At 40.5% G+C, this 21,323-nt stretch overlaps 2 protein-coding genes and 1 pseudogene across 2 annotated transcripts in view; 1 reads left to right on the top strand and 2 right to left on the bottom strand.

Annotated features, from left to right (window-relative positions):
* The window catches only part of INTS2 (integrator complex subunit 2), a 51,569-nt gene extending 35,678 nt beyond the window's left edge, over positions 1-15,891 (bottom strand). The window contains exons 1-7 of the mRNA XM_006899452.1: positions 15,595-15,891; positions 14,771-14,909; positions 13,394-13,496; positions 11,871-11,984; positions 7,786-7,916; positions 6,843-7,016; positions 230-456 (exon numbers count right to left, since the gene is read on the bottom strand). Coding sequence (XP_006899514.1) covers positions 230-456; positions 6,843-7,016; positions 7,786-7,916; positions 11,871-11,984; positions 13,394-13,496; positions 14,771-14,909; positions 15,595-15,887 — 1,181 coding nt within the window. The 5' untranslated portion in view covers positions 15,888-15,891. The remainder of the gene's footprint in view (positions 1-229; positions 457-6,842; positions 7,017-7,785; positions 7,917-11,870; positions 11,985-13,393; positions 13,497-14,770; positions 14,910-15,594) is intronic.
* Positions 3,109-6,082, top strand: LOC102861149 (annotated as a pseudogene).
* A 748-nt stretch (positions 15,892-16,639) lies between the features above and the next one.
* The window catches only part of MED13 (mediator complex subunit 13), a 158,701-nt gene continuing 154,017 nt past the window's right edge, over positions 16,640-21,323 (bottom strand). The window contains exons 31-32 of the mRNA XM_006899467.1: positions 16,821-16,930; positions 16,640-16,711 (exon numbers count right to left, since the gene is read on the bottom strand). Of these exons, the coding sequence (XP_006899529.1) occupies positions 16,640-16,711; positions 16,821-16,930 (182 nt within the window). The remainder of the gene's footprint in view (positions 16,712-16,820; positions 16,931-21,323) is intronic.

The raw sequence follows: 21,323 nt of genomic DNA, 5'->3' as shown, positions 1-21,323 counted from the left end.
AGGCTCTCCTGGCTTCTTCTATATTTACACAATTCTATTTACAAATCTGACCAAAATAAATTAATATGCCCCAGGTAGTAATGCTGCGTCACAGGACCTTAAATGGGCTAGCCTGAATCTATGCCAAACAGTAAAACTCCTTCTGAATAAAGGCTTTTGGCTCACTTTTTTAGTATTAGAAACAAGAAAGTAAAGTGGCAAAAAGGTAAAATATCAAATTATTGAATACTTGAGTCCAGCGATCCCCATCAAAGCACAGTACAGACGTAAGAGCGCACTGGCTTTCACAACATGCTCTTCTTTCAGCCCTGAATACACAGACACATTGGGCTCCATCTCCACATCAGCTTCTTCCACAATGCGAGTACTTCTTACTGTGGGGAGAATGCCCATCAACTCCAGAAGAAGCTGCCTTCTCATTTGCCAAAGGACAGAGCTGCTGTTCTCTCTTTTTCTCTGTAAGGGCCACAAAAAGAAGAGAGCATGAGGAAAAACGAAACCCCCCAAAGAACAGATTTGCAATTGACCCATTTGAGATACAAGTCACAGCTGCATAATTTCATTTTAATTAATCATACAAACTCAAAATCCAGCTTCACTGGTACATTTCGACAATATTCTATTCATCCTATTGTGGACTGGCTATAGATGAAATACTAAATTAATGATAACTTGAACAGTAGAGTATTTTAAAATAATACTTCCAATTATATATTGCTGTGTGCCTTTCAATGGGTACCAACTCAGAGCTGGCCCTCCAGTGGGTTTTCAGAAGCTCTAAATCACACAGGAAGAGAGTGCCCATCTTTCACCCATGGAACAGCTAGTGGATTCGAACAACCTGGCTTTGGGATGGCAGGGTAACTCCTAATTCACTAGTGCATGAGAGTTCCTTTTCAATTACATAAGAATTAACAATTAGTAGTATGTGTTATAATAGAAAAAAGTTCAAATATTACAGACAGAGATACTGGGTTTAGATCCAAGCTCAGCTATTAATTATATACTGCTAGGTATACTAACCAGACCCTGTGAACTTCAAATTTAAAAAAAAAAAGGAAAATACTAATATTTAACAGAGTTGCTATAATAAAGTTTCTAGGTCTATCACTCCCATAATTTTTTGCAAAGGGATAATATCTCTAAAGGACCTATATTATGCCTTACATAATGTATATTATATATTATATAATATATAATGTATTGCTATACATAGAATACATAGAAAAACATTCTACTAAATTACTAAATAGACAAATGAATGGACCAAAAAGACTACACATTAAAGCAGTTTTCTAAATTGTAAAAAGTTATGCAAATATCAGTTTATTATTTTTAAAGGGTTTCCAAATAAATGGTAAATCTGCATTAACATTAGAATATATGTGCAAAGAATAAAAGCTTGTTGCATAGAGATGGCAAACACAAGATAAGGATGTCAAGAGCTTAGAACAAGTACCTGACAAACAGAAGGCATATAATCAAAGTTATTTTAGGGAAAAAAAAGTTTAAAACTAGGTTTCAACAGGTTAGAAATAAAGCAGAATCTGGATGCAGAAAAGTATGATGATTCACTAGCATAAAAAAATAGAAGATCCAAGCAGGCATACACTATTTGCCTAGCTGAGTGAGCCTCAACAAGTTAAAAAAGTCAGTCTTCATTGGGAATATCTTCATTCTGGAGTTACTATCAAAATTTTTTTAAAAGGCAAACTATCCTCCAAGCTAAAAAGTCTTAAAAAATATAAAAGGGAGTTCTGGTAGCCTAGTGGCAAGACGCTGCACTGAAATCCCAGATGTATGGAGGTTCAAATCCACCAGATGCTCAGGCTCTGCTGGAGAAGGAGGGGCAATATCCTCCTGTACCAGTTAGATCTGATTTGACAGTACACACACTAAAAATAATAAAATTTAAAAAATATATATATGAAAGTTACTGAATGTATTACTAATTTCTTTTGATGATCTAATGCATCAGTTCTCCTAAGTCTCTCACCCAGAAACACCAGGGATCCCCAAAACTCATTCAGGTGTCTAGAAATAAAAATTATTTTCTTTAGGCATTACTTATTTTTTTTCACTCACATCCTCTCTTAACTATACACAGGGGCTTTTCCCCAAAAATAATTTTTTTTCTTGTTGTGTTTTAGTCTCTATTGACTACTTGTTTCAGTAACTTTTTTTTTTAAATTTTTATTATTTTGTGTGTGTGTGTGTGTGTACCGTCAAATCGGATCTGACTGGTACAGGAGGAATTGCTTCAGTAATTTTTAAAAACTTTTTACTGTGATTTGATTGAAAGATTATAAGAGCAAATTAGTTTCCATTCAACAATTGCGTAACACAGTGTTTCCAACCTTTGTTGTTGTTGTTGTTGTTATGTGCCATCGAGTCGTTTCCGACTCATAGCGACCCTATGCACGACAGCTCCAAACCCTGCTCTATCCTGCGCCAACCGCACCGCCTCTGACACACCCATCCCGATTACCCCAGTCACCCGAATCAATCTATCTCATAGAGGGTCTTCCCCTCCTGCGCTGTCCCTCCACCCTCCCAAGCATGATGTCCCTCTCCAAGGACCCGTCCCTCCTGGCAACATGTCCAAAGTATGTCAGACGAAGCCCCAGAATCCTTGCCTCCAAGGAGCAGCTTGGTTTAATCCTCTCCAAGATGGATCTGTTTGTTTTCCTGGCAGTCCAGGGTACATTCAGTACCCTTCTCCAGCACCACAGCTCAAAAGCATCCACTCTCCTTCTGTCCTCCCTAGTCATTGTCCAACTCTCTGATGCATAACAAGCGATTGCAAATACCATGACCTGTATCAGGCGCACCTTAGTCTCCAGAGACACTGTTGCTCCTGAGTACGTTTGAGATGTAAACCATGCTTCTACCTCAATAATTTTTTCTGTTCAAAAAAAAAATTTTTTTTTTCTCTTCCAGATATTTTCTTTAAAAATATGTTGTGTGGGAGCCCGCGGCCCCTGCCCAGGGCGATGGAGCCGGAGCCCCGCGGGGCGGCTGCTGCACTCCTGCGGCAGAAGAGGGCGGCGCTGCAGCGCAGGGGGTGCAGCTTCGAGATCCCCAGCACTGCAGGCTCCAGGGCCACTGATGGATCCGCTGACGAAAGGGTCCTGTGGGAATCAGATGGCAGCACAGACCCTTCTATGGAAAGCAAAGTCATCTCTCTCCTTTGGCATCCCACCCCTTCAGACATGGCCAACAAAAGACCCTGAACTAGAATCCCAGGTCAACCTCTCTGTCTCGGAAGACCTAGGCTGTAGACGTGGAGCTGCTTATTTCCAGTGATGCTGATGGAGCCATCCAAAGAGCTGGAAGATTCCGAGTGGAAAATGGGTCATCAGATGAGAATGCAACTGCTCTGCCAGGTACTTGGCGAAGAACAGACGTACACTTAGAGAATCCAGAATACCACACCAGATGGTATTTCAAGTATTTTTTAGGACAAGTCCATCAGAATTACATTGGAAATGATGCAGAGAAGAGCCCCTTCTTCTTGTCTGTAACGCTTTCTGACCAGAACAATCAGCGTGTCCCTCAATACCGGGCTATACTTTGGCGAAAAACAGGTACCCAGAAAATATGCCTTCCCTACAGTCCCACAAAAACTCTCTCTGTGAAGTCCATCTTAAGTGCCATGAATCTGGACAAATTTGAGAAAGGCCCCAGGGTAATTTTTCATTCTGAAATACAAAAGGATTTGCTGGTTCTTGAAGAACAAGAGGGCTCTGTGAATTTCAAGTTTGGGGTCCTTTTTGCCAAAGATGTACCCATCTTTGTGCTCACTGACGATGAAATGTTCAGCAATGAAGTCGGAAGTGAAGCTTTTCAAAAATTTTTAAATCTTCTGGGTGACACAGTCACTCTAAAGGGCTGGACAGGCTACCGTGGCGGTCTGGACACCAAAAATGACACCACAGGGATACATTCAGTTTATACTGTGTACCAAGGGCATGAGGTCATGTTTCATGTTTCCATGATGTTGCCATATTTCAAAGAGAACAAACAGCAGGTGGAAAGGAAGCGCCACATTGGAAACGATATCATCACCATTGTGTTCCAAGAAGGAGAGGAATCTTCTCCTGCCTTTAAGCCTTCCATGATCCGCTCCCACTTTACACATATATTTGCCTTAGTAAGGTATGATCAACAAAATGACAATTACAGGCTAAAAATATTTTCTGAAGAAAGTGTACCACTCTTTGGCCCACCCTTGCCGTCTCCACTGGTGTTTACAGACCACCAGGAATTCAGGGACTTTTTGCTAGTGCAATTAATTAATGGTGAAAAAGCCACTTTGGAAACCCCAACATTTGCCCAGAAACGCCGGCGTACTCTGGATATGCTGATTCGCTCTTTGCACCAGGATCTGATGCCAGATTTGCATAAGAACATGCTTAATAGAAGATCTTTTAGTGATGTCTTACCAGAATCCCCCAAGTCAGCACGGAAGAAAGAGGAGGCTCGCCAGGCAGAGTTTGTTAGAATAGGCACTGAAACTCAAATCCATTGTGAGAGGGGATGCTCCATCAAGTTTGGCAGCTTTACGGCTTTGCAAAAAAGAGATGACCTCCCTTCAGTGCCAGTGTTTGACAGAACTCTGCCTGTGAAACAGATGCACGTGCTGGAGGCTCTGGACCTGCTGATCCTCAGAGCCGACAAAGGAAAAGATGCCCGCCTCTTTGTCTTCAGACTAAGCACAGTGCAAAAGGGCATCGAGGGGAAACAGGCTGTGAAGAGCAAGTATGACTGCCGAGAAAATAAGCTGGAGAAAACAAAAGGTTGCCATTTGTACGCCATTAACACTCACCATAGCAAAGAGCTGAGAATTATTGTCGCAATCTGGAATAAACTGCTTATGATCACAAGGAAGCAAAAATCAAGTGGGGTAACCAGCATCTCATTGCTGTCTCCCCTGTCAGAGTCACCTGTTGAAGAGTTCCAGTACATGAGGGAGATCTGTCTTTCTGACCCTCCCGTGGTGATGACCTTAGTGGATGGGCCAACTGAAGAGAGTGACAATCTCATCTGTGTGGCTTATCGACACCAGTTTGATGTGGTCAACGAGAGCACAGGGGAGGCCTTCAGACTGCACCACGTGGAAGCCAACAGGGTTAATTTTGTTGCAGCTATTGATGTGTACGAAGATGGAGAAGCTGGCCTGCTCTTGTGTTACAACTACAGCTGCATCTATAAAAAGGTTTGCCCATTTAACGGTGGCTCTTTTTTGGTTCAACCCTCTGCGTCAGATTTCCAGTTCTGTTGGAACCAGGCTCCTTATGCCATTGTCTGTGCTTTCCCATACCTCCTGGCGTTTACCACTGACTCCATGGAGATCCGCCTGGTGGTGAATGGAAACTTGGTCCACACTGCAGTCGTGCCTCAGCTTCAGCTCGTGGCCTCTAGATCGGATATAGACTTCACAGCAACTATAGCGGGAAATGAGGTGTCATCTGAAAGCAGTTCCAAGGGGGCCAGTGCCCACAATTCTCCTCAGACACCCCCAGGCCGAGATACTCCAGTTTTTCCTTCTTCCCTGGGGGAAGTTGAAATTCAGTCCAAAAATCTGTACAAGATTCCACTGAGAAACCTTGTCGGCAGAAGCATGGAGAGGCCTCTGAAGTCTCCCTTAGTCTCCAAGGTCATCACTCCGCCCACTTCCATCGGCATTGGCATCGCCGCCATTCCTGTCACTCATTCCTTGTCTCTGTCTTGAATGGAGATTAAGGAAATAGCAAGCAGGACTCGCAGGGAACTGCTGGGCCTCTCAGATGAAGGTGGACCCCGGTCAGAAGGAGCACCAAAGGCCAAATCCAAATCCCGGAGACGGTTAGAAGAAAACCAGGGAGGCCCCAAGCCAGCGACCGTGAGATCGAGAAGCAGTGACAGGATCCCAGTGGTCCCCTTGGAAAGTCCTTCTACTTCAGAAGCTAATCCTGAGGGGCATTGCCACTCGACAAGCTCTGACCCAGACCCGGTGGCAGACAGAGAGGGCAGCCCCGTCTCAGGCAGCCCCTTTCAGCTCACAGCTTCCTCGGATGAAGACATTATTGACTTGAAATAGAGTCCAAATCTTGTTTGCCATCTTTAATTTTCTTATGGAGGTTTATACACTTTCAACACTTCTGACGTCATTCTCACCAAAACGTGGCTCTTAGCCTGTCAGTGCTCTATGGACCAAATCTTCTGCACATCCGACCAGTTTGGGTCACTTTCCAATGTCTGGGTGCCATCTTTCTTGACCCTGTTTCTTTCAGTTTAGAAACCATCAGTCCCCTTGTAATAAAGGTGGTAGATTTCATTGAAGTTTTAGATTCAAACTTTGAATAAATAAAAAATATCCATTCTTATTTAAAAAAAATATGTTGTGTGGATCCACATACTTTTTAAAAAAAAAATATAGCTTCAATTTTTTTTTTTAATATGGCTTATTTTTTGCAATTTTTATTTTTATCTGGGTGGAAGTTTATAAATCTTTCAGGTTTCATTCAGGTATTCATACACATTTTGTTTTATAATACTGATTATAACTGATTAATACAACTACTTGATTATAATGTCTGATCAACATATAATGTATTACTGTTGTTTACATGAATTAAACAAATATTTCAAAATATGCCATTTTAATTTGTTACTTATGACTAGGTAAAAGCCATAAAAACAAAAGCTCTTTAGCATCCTTAATAATTTTAATATTATAAAGGGTTCCTGAGATTAAAAAGAATGCAAAAGATCTGTCTAATCCTATGTGTCCTTTCCTCTTTTAGTAACTGCCAATGCATCCTGACCTCTAGCCTACAGTGACAGAAGGGATCCCTTACCTGCTGTCCATTTCGGATAAAAGTTCCAAACCAAGTCCGGACTTTTGCATTTGTTCCAAGAAGCAAACCACTAACAAAGCAAACCAAGTCACTCACTCCATCTTCGCAAGCTTCATTTTTAGTATGATCCAATGTCAAAGCCACTCCAAGGCCAGGCAAATGACATTCTTCCACCTAACATGCAAAAAAAAGCAAACAAAACTCAACAGTGTAAAGGAAGGGCCCAGGATGCTTTAGAATCAAAGGCATTTGAGATTTGAAAATGCTATTTCATAAAACATAAAATCCAGAAAGGAAAATAACACAATCCAGTACAGGCAATTCATTGGTTACAAACAAAATCTGTTCCTAAATATGTCTTTAAATTGAATTTGTAAGTCAGTTGAAATAGGTGCAAGGAGTTAACATCCAGCCTAACTTTCATGCAAAAAAAAGATTTAAACCTTTTTAAATAATTTTAAAACTCTAACTGCACCAACTAGGGAGCTGTGATGCTTTTGCTGCCAACCCAAAGGACCACATTTCTCTGGCAATTTTAATCCACAAGCAGTTCCAAAACAGAAGATGGGCAATCTCCCTTGCAATTAACAGCCTCTGAAAACCCAATGGAGGGTCAGCTATGAGTCTGATCCGACTCTATGGCAATGAGTGAATGAGCAACGTGCAGTGACTAAAGGTGATTGTGATTAAAAAAAAAATTGCTGCATATAAGGGTTGGCTCAATCACTTCAAAGTGAGGTAAATGCAGTGGTTCAAATGCTTCAAAGTGAGTGCAAATTTACATATTAAAGGCTACATATTAGTAAATTGGACCTTCTTAACCCAGGGATTGCATGTGTATCACCACAATTTCTAACACTATAGGATTTTCAAACCATCTTGTACAAATTTCTTTATCCTAATACACAGGCCTCTGTGTCATAAAAACCACAGAATCTCTTACCACCATGCCTCGAACTTTGAGAGCTTGAGAAGGATTCATTTTACATAAGAAGCGTAAGGCATCGGTCCTGCGTCTTCCTCCAAGACTCTCCTCATCCTGTCGTTCCCCATTCTTGATCAGGCCTCTACAAACTAAACATTGAGGAACCTCTATTATTTCAAACTCTGTTAAGTGTAGTACCAGAAACAATTTATTCAGCCTTGAAATCATTTGTGCAAATTAGAAGAGCTTGAAAAAAACAGCATTAGAAACTGATCAAAATATTGCGTCGTATTTGTACTCTTTCAAAAAAATAAGGATGATGATGATGATTATTATCTTCATTTTGCAGATGATAATTAACTTAAAGGGAGTTCCAGTGGCTTAGTGAAGAGGAGCTGTGCTGCCAACCCAAAAGAATGTGGTTTGAATGTACTAGCTGCTCTGATGGAGAAGATGGGCAATCTCTTCTTCTGCAATATCCAGCCTCTAACCACTGGAGTTCTGCTTCAACAGCACATAACAAGAATCTTAACAGCAATCACATGAGTACTGTCAAAACCAAGAATTTTCTTCCATGGCTCCCTGATACAACATTTTTTTTTCCTTCCTTGGCTCTCCTTTCATAAATTGTCTTGCTCAACACGTAAATGTTGCTTTATTTACTTTTCTTTTTTTTTATCACAACTGACACATAGCTGACCCTCTGGCACGTTTCTGGAATTTGTAAACCAAATGGGAAGAGACTGCTCATCCTTTTCTCGTGGAGCCGCTAGTGGAGTCAAACCTCTCGCCTTTGGGTTAGCATTCCAACTCTCTACTGGTACATCACCACAGCTCCAAATGTTGCTTTTATTTTTATATCACATACACATGGTTCTCAAAAAATCCTCAATCACTAGTAGTTTAAAATAAAGGTAAAAAAAAAAGTTTGTGATTTCTCTCAAGTTCTACCCTGTACTTTCCTGTAAGCTGGGAGCAATAAGGCTAAAGCCAAAGGTGTGATAACTAACATTTCATATTACATTTATCTTATAATGCTCTCTGACTACTTCACAAATGTACATATCCTCCCTTTTGCTCTTTGAGCAAGGAAAGTGTATCTTCTGATTCTCTGGTATTTATTTTCAGTGTTCTAATACAGTGGAGCTCTAGCAGGCTAGTAGCAAGAAGCTGCCTTACAATCCCAAAGGCAGGCAGTTTGAATCCACCAGCTGCTCTGGAGAAGGATGGGCAATCTCGTCCCATGTAATTAACTGTCTCTGAAAACCTGCCCAAAGGTCAGCTATGCGTCAGTTCCAACTTGATGGTACACAACAAGAAGTACAGAATAGGAAGCTCGGTGGTAACGAATTGTGTTGCCAACACAATGGTTGTGGTTGTTGTTGTTGTTAGGTGCCATCAAATCAAGTACAACTCACAGCGACCCTATGAACAAAAGATCTGAAACCTGCCCTGTCCTGTGCCACCCTCACACTTCTTGACACACAGGAGCCCAATGATGCAGTCACCCTGTCAATCCATCTGGTTAAGCGCCTTCCTCTCCTTCGCCGACCCTCCACCCTTCCCAACATCATGTCCCTCTCCAAGGAATAGCACCTCCTAGGAATATGTCCAAAATCTGTTAGGCGAAGTCTCATCATTCTTGCCTCCAAAGAGCACGCTGGCTGCACCCTCTCTAAGATATATCTATTCATTTTCTTAGCCGTCCACAGAATGTTCAGTTCTCTTTTTCAACAATACAGCTCAAAAGCATCAATTCTTTTCTGTCTTCCTTATTCACTGTCCAGGTCTTGGATGCACAGGTAGTAAGTAGAAAAACTATGGCCTGAATCAGATTCACCTTAATCCTCAAACTGACATCATTACTCCTCAATAATTTGGAAAGGTCCCTAACTGCAGATTTTCCCACTGCAGTGTGTTTCCTTATTTTATGACTGCTCTTACTGAGGGTGTTAACTGTGGATCCAAACAAGATGAAACTGTTGACAGCTTCAATTGTTTCTCCATCCATCATGACACAGCCTACTGCTCCAGTGGTAAGAATATTTGTTTTCTTGATATTGAAATACAAGCCATACTGAAGGCTGCATTCCTTGATCTTCTGCAACATGTGCTTCAAATCCTCCTCACTTTCAGCAAGTAAGGTTGTGTCATCTGCATAAAGCAGGTTATTAATGAATCTCCACCAATCCTAATGCCACACTCCTCTTCATAAAGTCCAGCTTTTTGGAAAATTTGTTCAGCATATAAACTGAACAGGAATGGAGACAGAATACATCCCTGATGAGTCCCTTACCAATTCCAAACCATGCAGACCCCCTGCTCTGTTCATACAATAGCCTCCTGGTCCAGGTATAGGTTCCTCATGAGCACAATCAAGTGCTCTGGGACTCCCATTCTTCTCAATGTCAGCCACAACTTGTCATGATTGACACAGTCAAACACTTTTGCATAGTCAATAAAGGAGAAATAGACATTCTTCTGGTATTCTTTACTTTCAGCCAGGATCCATCTGACATCAGCAATGATGTCCCTGGTGCCACGGCCTCTTCTAAAGTCCGCTTGAACTTCTGACAATTCCCTATGTACTTTTTCTGCCATTTTTGAATGATCTTTAACAGTATTTTGCTAGCATGTGATATCAATGATGTTGTTCGATAATTTCCACACTCAGTTGGACCACTTATCTTGGGAATAGGAAAAAATATAGACCTCCTCCAAACCATTGGCAAAACAACTGTCCTCCTAATTTCCTGGCACAGACTGGTGAGTGCATCCAAGGCTGCATCTGTTAATTAAAACAAGCTAATTGGTAATTGGTATCACATTGATTCCTGGGGCCTTGTTTTTTGCCAATGCCTTTAAGGCAGCTTCCACTTCCTCTTTCATTACAAATATTCTTATGGTACTTCCTGAAATATTTCAGTGTCAGTCAATTTTTTCTAGTACAGTGACTCTGTGTATTTCCTCCATCTCTTTTTGATGCTTCATAAGTCATTCAATACATTGCCCATAGCATCTTTCAACATTGTGACACAAAGCCTAAATTTGTTTTTCAGTTCCTTCAGCTTTGGAAATGCAGAGTGAGTTCTTCCCTTTTTATTCTCCAATTACAGCTCTCTGCACATTCTATTTTAATAGTTTGCTTTGTCCTCCCGAACTGCCCTTTGAAACCATCTGTTCAGCTCTTTTACTTTGACATATTTTCCTTTAGTTTTAGCTTCCCGATGTTCCAGTGCAATCTTCAGAGTCTCTTCTGACATCCTGTGGGCATGCTATTGATTATGTTCATAAAGAACATTGTTGTTAGTGTTGCAGCACTTGTCTGTCAGTTTGCTATACTGTGATTACTTGGGGTTTGCTGTGATACTGAATTCTTTGCCACTGTTATCAAATTCTAAAAGGGTCTTCCATCGTGGATGGGTTTTGGTAGCGCTCCCTGATTAAGACAGACTAGTAAGCAGAATGGGCCATCTACTTCCTAAACAAAAGACTTCTGAAAACCATATGAACACTAAACACAATGGTAGGAAGTTTGACTCTACCAGCTTCTCTGTGGAATATGAGCACTCTACTCCCAGGAAATTTAATGCCTCTGAAAAACAACTGAGGAGTTCATTATGGGTTGGTTCCAAGTTGATGGTACTGAACAACAACATTATGCAACAGGAAGTTCTGGTGGTATATTCTACAGAGAGCTGTGCTACTAAGCAACAGGAAGTGCCTCCCTGCCAGTGTGAATCCACCAGCCACTTGATAAGAGAAAGATGGTCTTACATCACACCTCCTGGTGAAATTTACAGCCTCAGGAATCCACTAGAAAGTCATTAATGATTCAATTCTGACTAGAAAGGAAGAACTATTTTATGATATAGCATTATATGGATACATACTGATTACAAATATAAATTTGAAATTTCAATGCAAATTTGATTATTTCTACATGGACACTTATTAAAATTCAGTAGTTAAAAATCTCAAATAAAATCCAGAAACATTGTTTCTTCTTAGCTCAAAAAACAAAAAAAAGGAAAAAATAATAAAATAGTTCCTATACAAGCTAAGCAAATCTGATGAGTATCTCATTTTTAAAGTCTATTTACCTTCATTAAAACTATCAGGAACATTGGCCACCAAGAGACACAAGAACCAGGCACCATTTCTAACATGTAGCAAGGCTTCAGCTACATCAACTATAGGAAGCAGGGATGGGAGTTCTGTAAGAAAGCAAAGTCAGTGTCACAAGACATGATGTTTCATTGAATTATACATGAAAAGTCATTTGATATTTCACAGATGTTATCTAAAGTTATTCAAAGTACAACAATTTCTCATCATAAGCTAAAACTGAGCTGTTCGGTAGGATAACCACTAGCTGAAAAATTTAAATAAAGTATAACATTAAAGAAAATTTACAAAAATTCAGTACCTCAATTCCACTTTCCATATTTCACATGTTCCACAGCCCTGTGTGTCTAGTGGCTACTGTATTGGCCAGCACAATTACAGAGCATTTCCATCACTGCAAAGTTCTACGGCACAGTACTGGCCTAGACTGTAATTTCATGAAAATCTTTGCATTTTTATGTCCTTTATCTTTTCATTTTAATCAAATATGGTTATTATAGAAATGAAATACAGAAAAAGGAGAGAACAAGAAAATTATTATCAACTCTAATTCACTCATTAAAGTTAAGAATTTGCAGTAATTTTACTCTTTCCACGGGTACTGTTTTGTTTCCACTTTAAATAAAACCTATGTTACAGTCTACTCACCATTTGGCTCTTTGCTTGGTCATTTAATATACTGATAATTTTCCAAAATCATCCAATTTCTTCAAATACATCATCTTAACATATAATGTCATAGTATAGAAATTACATAATTTACTTGACAGAAGAAGAATTGAAGTCTTTGAGTTGTGGTGCTGGAGAAGAGTATGGCATGGACAGCCAGGAGAACAAACAGGTCTATCTTGGAGAGGGTGAAACCAAATTTCTCCTTAGAGGCTAGGATTTTGAAGTTCCATCTCACATACTTTGGGCACGTGGCCAGGAGGAACCAGTCCTTGGAGAAAGAGATCATGCTTGGAAGGGTGGAGGAACAGTGCAAGAGAGGAAAACCCCAGATGAGATGAACTGACATGATAACTGGGGTGATGGGATTAGGTGTGTCAGAGTCAGTGATATTGGCTCAGGATAGAGCAAAGATTCAGAGCTATTGTACACAGGATCGCTATGAGTCACAGGCAACTCAACAGCACATAACAACAAATATTACCCCCTGCCATAGAGTAGATAACAACTCATAGCAACTGTACAGGACAAAGCAGAATCGCACCACAGGATTACATAAACAGATTGCCACATATTTCTCCTGCACAGTGGCTGGTAGGCACAAACCAGAAATCTTTCAGTTGGCAGTTGAGAGCTTTAACCACTGAGACACCAGGGCTCCTTCTTATCTACTTATTGTCCTATCACAGTCCTTTTTATTCAAACTTTTAAGGTTTATTTTTTTATTAGATTCTTCTTAAAATAATGAATTAATCTTGGTTTAAAAACTACACAGTATCTCTTAACAAGAAACTATATCTGAAATGTATCTTAGCATTCAAGATGGTACCTGCTTGTAAAATACAAAGCACATCCGCAGCCTCCTCCAAATAGACTGGACTCTCAAAGAGCTCAGAAGACTTTAAAAAAAACTCCCCATTGGTTTCAGATACCTAAAAGAGAAAGAAAAAAAATTAACTCTAGTAATACCATCTTACTTTTAAATTAAATCTACTTTCAACCATGCCTCAGAGTACATAGCTAATAAACAATACAATATGCAATATTTGATCAATTCTAAACAATTTAATCATAACTAGTAGTGAAAGAAAGAGTTCTGGTGGCTTAGCGGTAAGGAATTATACTGTCAACCCAAGATGAGTGGTTTCAATCTACCAGCTACTCCACAAGAGAATGATGGGCAAACCAACCCTGGTCTTGGTGATACACAACAACAGTCACAGAATTCTTTTTCAGACATTATTGTATCAAGCTCAAGAATTAATTTCTACTCAATATTTGGAGTTTTCTAGAATTAGATGTTGTTCTTGTTGTTATACGCCGTCAAGTCAGAACTGACTCATAGCTGACCCTCTAGCAAGTTTTCAAAGGCTGTAAGCTAAACAGGAGTAGACTGTACATCTGTCTTAGAATGAGGGCAAATCAAAGAAATGAAGAGGAATGTTACCTATAAATTATACCTGCAAACAAACAAAATAAGCAACAAAAAAGCCCAGTAAACTTAGAGAAGTATATAAATGCAAGTTCAATCACAAATCAACAATAAGAAAAAGCAAAGAATGAACAGTTATTGAAAGTAGCTAATTACTTTTTTAAAACAACCTTCACCATCACATATGCAAAGGCATCAAAATGAAAAAATTAAAGTCTCAAGAGAAGGCCAGTTATATGGTTAGGTGTAAGAAAAATGGGGAAAAAATTTCTTAATGTGTTTGTCTTCAAATATATATTTTAACATCAAAAAGCCACTGTGTATGTCCAAAACAACGGAATTCTGTATTTTGTAGAAAACTCAGTTGTAATAAATTATAGTTTGTTTTTCCATATAGAATAATAGTTTCTTATAACCCCTATGACAGAGCAAAAGGAATAGGCATAAATGAGAGAATAAAATCTCTACAGAAAACTAAACAAAACCCACTGCCATTGAGTCGGCTCGAACTTGTAGCAACCCCACAGGACAAAGTAGAGCTGCCTCACTGAATTTCAAAAGTTTTCTTTTTCTCCCAAGAGTAATAAGATTCTACCTCTCGTGATCTTGCAGTTAGCAGCGCAAGAGAAAGTATTTAATATCCTCCCAGGCTCTGAAAAGAAAACACTTGCAAATGAAATAGAAGAGACTGCAACCTGCTTACCTTCTTGTCCATTTCATCCACCTTCTATTTGATAATCATGCATATTTTAAGCTATAATTAAAATAATGTACCTTGTTCATAATTGCCAACAATTCACTAAGGACAAGACGCAGTCGACGAGGTGAATCACTGTGTTCAAACTCTAACGTAAGTCCATGCTGAAGCTGTGAAACCAAAATGCTCTCTCCACCACCTCCTCCAAGTTTATGCCTAATGGAAGAATAAACAAGTTAAATTATGGGAACACTGGTATGGAAACAATAGTGTAAAAATTACTATTAACTGACACAGCCCACAAAATAATGTAAGATTTCTATATGCTCTTATTTCAAAGTATCATTTGTCTATTTTGGGTATAGACTCCATCACAACTGACAGCATTCACTTCCATTAACTGCTATGACTTACTATCAAATTCACAACGGGTAGAAAATAATATAACACCTGTTCAGAATCAATGGAAAATTTGAGAATTAATCTAACTTTACTAAGTCTCCTAGATGATGTTAATAAATCCTTCCACTACAGAAGAATGTGCCTTACTCACTTCCCATTGAAAGTAGGTCTAATCAATAAGCCCACAAATACTAAATTCTTCTCTGCATTCTATGAGCTACAAAACTGTCTAAATTTTTAACTACACATAGAGAAAATATATGCAAAATGTTCTCCAAAGATTGGATTCTCTTTCTCTGAAGGACTGCATCCACTTACAATAGACTAATTGCAGTTTTCTCAAAATTAGATAGTGTAAGTCAAAGAAATGAATTAGAAATGCTACCTATAAACTGTAGCTGTAACTGCAAGAAAACAAAATGTCCAGAATATTTTGTTCCCTGTTTTTATGGCAAATGTATGTAAATTCTAATCCACACATTATACACTGTAACATTACCTTAGCTGCTGTTCTTTGCTGGCATCTTGCTCTAGAGCATGGAAGTCCACTGATAAGAGAGCAACAATGGAATTGACTGCTTCCACTCCAGACAGAAGGCGAAGGATAAGTTTTTTATCCTGAGCCCAGCTTTGGCTCTGGTCAGCAGGAGCACAAAGTGCCATTCGTACCAAGCACGGTAACAGAAGTCTTAATTCTGGATCACTTAAGGACGCCAGACGAACAACATCCACCTTCTGCATTGCCTCAAACGCAAAAGGGCTGACAAACTGCAGGCTTGTACACTCAGTCATTATCACTGTTAATCCTAATGGGTTAAAAAAATTTTAAAAATATATAAATTCACATGTATGAATATCCCACTTTGGGGATAAACCCCAAATCACCCTTAAGGAGGTCCTTTTAAAAGTCTGTATCTTGGCATTGGTACTGGCACATATAAAGGCTTCTATGTGACAATAAAAAGTAAAGGGTTCAACATTGTATCATGACAGGGGGACGGCATCCAAGACTGAATTCTCATCTGCTAAATCTCAATTCAAGACTTTCTCCACTATGCCCATTAATACATACAATGAAATCATGACATTTTGCCCATTGGGGGATGTTCAGGGGAAAAAAAAAAACCAAAAACGCAAACAAGTTCATACGACTCTGGAAGGCATGTAAAATGAACTGAACTGCCAAAGTTCAGAAAGTGTTTCTTTGTAGAGCTTTAGTTTCATATGATTGCCCAACATATGTAGAGACTCGATGGGTTTCTCTCTCCTACTCTTGAGTCAGTGGAAGAGCCAAGAGAAAATTATCACAGTGGTTAGAAAAGATGCCAAACACTATCCTATGTCCCGTGTTATTACTTTTTATTTTGTTGGGTTTTTTTAAAAAAAGTAGCATGTAGGTGAGAAAGGCGAGTCACACACACTTGGGCACTTCTCTCTCGTCGGAGGGAAGAAAAAGAAATAAAAAAGACCCTGGCTCAGTAGCCAAAACCATGCCTTGTAAGACATGCATAATAGTAGGACTCATATGCAGAAATGTTTTGCTTTTAAGCAGAGGGGCCGACTGCTGGAGCTGAAGAGCCAAGAACCGTGGGCTCTTGGGCGAAAACCAGAACCAGCTATTAAAGCGGAGAAAAAGTAGGGCAGGGTGCAAGTATAGACCGAGAGGCAAGTTACATCCTGAAAAAAAGGGTTGCTTTTCATCTTAAGATTTACCCACCAGCCTACCGAAAGCCCTACACCACCTCCCCGTCCTAGAAGCGGGTCGCGGCAGAAATCGAGAGCGCGGTCCGAAGTTGGGCCTAGGCGATAATCCGGATCCACAACTCTAGCTGCACCTAGAGTAGACCAGACACCAATAACCTAGGCACTGGGTCGATGCTGCGATGGGGACAGTGTAGGGGCACTGCACAAGGCCAGAACCGATACTAGAAAGGAAGGACAGCGGATGGAACTGCCTCAACCTGTCCCAGCACCTTCATTCATCCTCAGTGTATGACTCTCCTCGGCCACCGTACTGGATTGAAGGCTAGAGAAGCAGAGAGCGACAGCCCGGATACGTCAGCGCTGAGGTAACAGTGCGCGTGCGCGGCTCTGCCCCTTCCTCTATCTGGCCAGCCCAGTTTCTCCTTAGAATTCTTGAGTTTGGCTTCTAGCGTTTTCTGTAAGTCCGTAAACTGTTGTTTCAGATAAGATTTCAGGACCCTCGGAGCTTCACTTTTACCATCATAGGATTATACTGGCATTAAAATGAAATCACTCACTCATTCGCTGCTGTCGATTCGTAACCGACTCATAGCTGAGCCATCAAGCGGGTGTCAAAGGCTACAAATCTCTAGCAGCTATTGCCCTTCTCCGCAGCGGCTGGTGGATTCCAACTAGCAGCCTTTGGATTGACAGCACAACTCCTTAACCAGTACGCCACCAGAGTTTAAATGGCATAAGTAAAAGAAATGTTAAAGTTATCCTTTGTTGTTAGCTGCATTCCCGACGAGGAAGACTCTTAATGAATCCAATGAATAGATCTGATCCCTGTCCTATCCTGTGCCATCCTCACCATCTCTAGAAGACTCTAAATAGAACTAAACTCCTCTTTTCTATCTCTACCTATCCTTTTCTACCATTTTGGTTCTAGAAGTCCAGGATTTATTATTTTTATATGCCGTCGAGACGGGTACAACTCTTAGCGAACCTAGGAACAAGAGGTCAAAACCCTGTCCTATTCTGTGCCATCCTCATCTCTGACATACATACAATCGCTGTGTCAATCTATCTCGCTGAGGGTCTTCCTCTCTTTCTCTGTCCTTCCGAATTCTTTCTGATTCTGCAACTTTTCCTTCCCCTTGTGACCTCAAATCTACTGTCAAAACTAAGCATTTTCCTTTTTGGGTTTTCAATGTAGTCTAGAGGCTCAGGGATGGGGTTTACAGAATTATCTAGAATCTCTGCACAATTGGATTTCACACTTCGAGGAAAAGAATGCAAAAATCTCAACAATATCTCAAGAAGAACCTGACCACTTTGAAAAGATTAAGACCTACAAGCCTGTATGTCAATTTGGTCAATCTCCTCCCCTCTGTGATTTGCAGGTTCTGAAAACCTGCTGGACAGTCAGCTAGAAATCAGCTCCAACTTGAAAGAAATAAGATGATAATGAATCTTCGTCAGGGAACTCTGATGGCATAGTCAGCAGGGATTGTACTGCTAACCCAAAGAAAACCCCTCTCTAGCATTCAAATCCACTAATGGGTCTATAGGACAAAGGCCATCTCCTCTGGGTGTAATTTCCAACCTGAGACACCACATAGAAAGAAAGTCGCTGGAGCAAAGCCCACTCCACAGCAGTAAAAATGAAGTCTGTAAGTCAATAAGCTTTGGAGGTATAGCCTGTAGGGAGTTGGGCTGATTACCAAAAAGACTGTGTCTAGATCCACCAGAGTCAAAACCTACTTGACTGGGGTGAATTTGAATTTGCCTAGAAATCATTTTTTATATGGAGGCTTGCATATGTCCGTGATGCCAGAAGGTCTGAATCTAATATGTCAAATATTGTCTACGGAGGACCATTTTCATTGGAGGCTTGTGGAGTTGTTGTTGCTGTTGTTTTGTGCAATCACATCACCTGTGATTCACAGTGACCCTATGTAAAACAGCTCTGAATTCTGCCCTGAATCCTGAGTCAAATCTCATCGTTTCCAATAGACCCAATCCATCTCATCCTGGGGCTTCCGCACCTACTGTCCTTCGACTCTTCCAAGCATGATGTCCTTCTCCAAGGTCTGATCCCTCCTGGCCACATGGCCAGAGTATATGAGATGGAGCTTCAAAAATCTTGCCTCCAGAAAGCAGCTTGGTTTCACCCTCTTCAGAACTGACCTGTTTGTTCTCCTGGCAGTCAATGGTATGTAGTTCAACCACTGTTCTCCAGAACCACAACTCAAAGGCATCACTTCTTCTTCTTTCATCCTTAGTCATCATCTATCTCTCTGACACATGGCAAGTAACTATGAAAACCACAGAGTAGAGACTAAAATAAAAGCCTGGCAACCTATTTCTGAAGATTGTTATTACTGTTGATTGCCTTTGAGTGGACCATGACTCATAGCAACCATATGAACAAAAGGCCTGAAGCCCCTCTACAACTATCGACATTTATCAAAATCCATAGAATTTCTGGAGACATTTAGGAAGTGGACACCACTCCTGCTTCCAAACTTGTCATAGAATGTTATTGGTTGAGTCGCCTGCGATGTACAGCAACCCTATGTACAGCAGCTCTGAACCTTTCCCTTTCCTGAGCCAGTCTCACTAACTGATTAATTCACACTAATTCACCAAACCCCCCATTGCCCCAGTTACTATATCAACCCATCTCACTCTGGGTCTTCCTCTCCTGCGCTGTCCACCCACCATTCCAAGCATGATGTCCTTCTCTAAGGACCTATCTTCCCTGGCCATGTGCCTAAAATGAGTTAGGCAGAGCTTCAGAGTCCTAGCCTCCAAGGAGAGACTTGGTTTCACCCTCTCCAAGACAGACCTATTTGTTTTCTTGGCAGTCCATGGTATATTCATGACCCTTCTCCAGCATCACAACTCGAAGGCATCTATTCTTCTGTCATGCTTAGTCAATGTCCAACTCTGAAGTATAACAAGTAATTGAGAAAACCATGGCCTGGATTAGGTACATCTTTGTTTCTAGACTGACATTGTTGCTTTTCAGCACGCTGGAACTGTCCACGAAAGCAGATTTTCCCAATGCAATTCATTTTTTTATTTCCTGACTGCTGGCATTAAGAATGGTGATTGTGGATCCAAGAAAGCTGTAATTGCTAACAACCTCAATCTCTTCTGCATCTAATTTGGTGCTGCCAATTGGCTCAGTGGTGAGAATCTTTGTTTTCTTGATGTTGAGCTTCAATCCATATTGAAGACTACAGTTCTTGAACTTTTGCATCAAGTGCTCCAGGTCTTCTTCAGTTTCAGCAAGCAAGGTTGTGTTATCTGCATATCATAGGTTGTTAATGAGTCTCCCTCCAATCTTGATGTCACACGCCTCATAAAGCCCTGCTTCCCGAATGATCTGTTATGCATACATATTGAAAAGGTATGAGGACAGGATGCATCCCTGACACACTCCTTTCTTGATGTTGAACCATGCAGGATTTCCTTGCTCTGTTCTGAGGACTGCTTATTGGTCCAAGCATAGGTTTCCTCTAAACATGATCAAGTGTTCTGAGAGTCCCATTTTCCTCAACGTTAGCCACAACTTATGTGATCCACATAGTCAAATGCCTTTACATAGTCAATGAAACACAGAGAGACATTCTTCTGGTACTCTCTGCTTTCTGCCAAGATGCATCTGGCATTGGCAATAATGTCCCTAGTGCCACAACCTCTTCTAAACCCAGCCTGTATTTCTGGTAGTTCTCTGTCAATGTACTGTTCAAGTCTTTTCTGGATAATCAGCAGAATTTTACTAGTGTGTGATATTAGTGATATTGTACCAGGATTTCCACACTCTGTCGGGTCATCTTTTTTCCAGTTAGCCAAGTGGTTGTCCTCCAGATTTCTTGGCACACCTTGGTGAGCACATGCAGGGCAGCATCTGTTTGCTGAAACATGCCAATTGGTATTCTATCAATTTCTGGGCCTTTATTTTTTGCCAAGTCCTTCAGAGCAGCCTGAACTTCCTCCTCACCTTTGCCTCTTGCTCATATGTTGTTTCCTGAAATTCTTCTGTGTCTGCCAATTCTTTTTGGCACAGTGACTCTGTATACTCCTTCCATTCTTTTAATCCTTCTTGAATCATTCAATATTCTTCCCATAGCTTCTTTAAGCATTGCAATTCATGGCTTGAATTTATTCTTTTTTAAAATTAATTTTAATGAAAGTTTATAGACACTTTGGATTTCCATTCATTCATTGTTTCACTTTTCTCCCTGATGACCCCTCCCCTCAAATTATCTCTTCTCTTTGAAAAGTAAAAGACAAATTTTTTCATTGTTATACAAGTCCACTCCACTATGCAGCCTTCATTCTGGGCTCCTGTCATGACAATAATGTTGTTGTTGTTGTTATGTGCCATCGAGTTGCCTGCGACTCATAGCGACCCTACGTACAACAGCCCTAAACTACGCTCTATCCTGTGCATTGGCACTGTCTCTGACACTCCCATCCCAATTATCCCAGTCACTGAATCAATCCACCTCATAGAGGACCTTCCTCTCCTGC

Source organism: Elephantulus edwardii, unplaced genomic scaffold (assembly GCF_000299155.1).
Source record: "Elephantulus edwardii isolate Elephantulus edwardi_28Jun2011 unplaced genomic scaffold, EleEdw1.0 scaffold00257, whole genome shotgun sequence".
Lineage (NCBI taxonomy): Eukaryota > Metazoa > Chordata > Mammalia > Macroscelidea > Macroscelididae > Elephantulus > Elephantulus edwardii.
The sequence above is the reverse complement of the archived record's forward strand: the minus strand, read 5'-3'. Positions and strand labels throughout refer to the sequence as shown.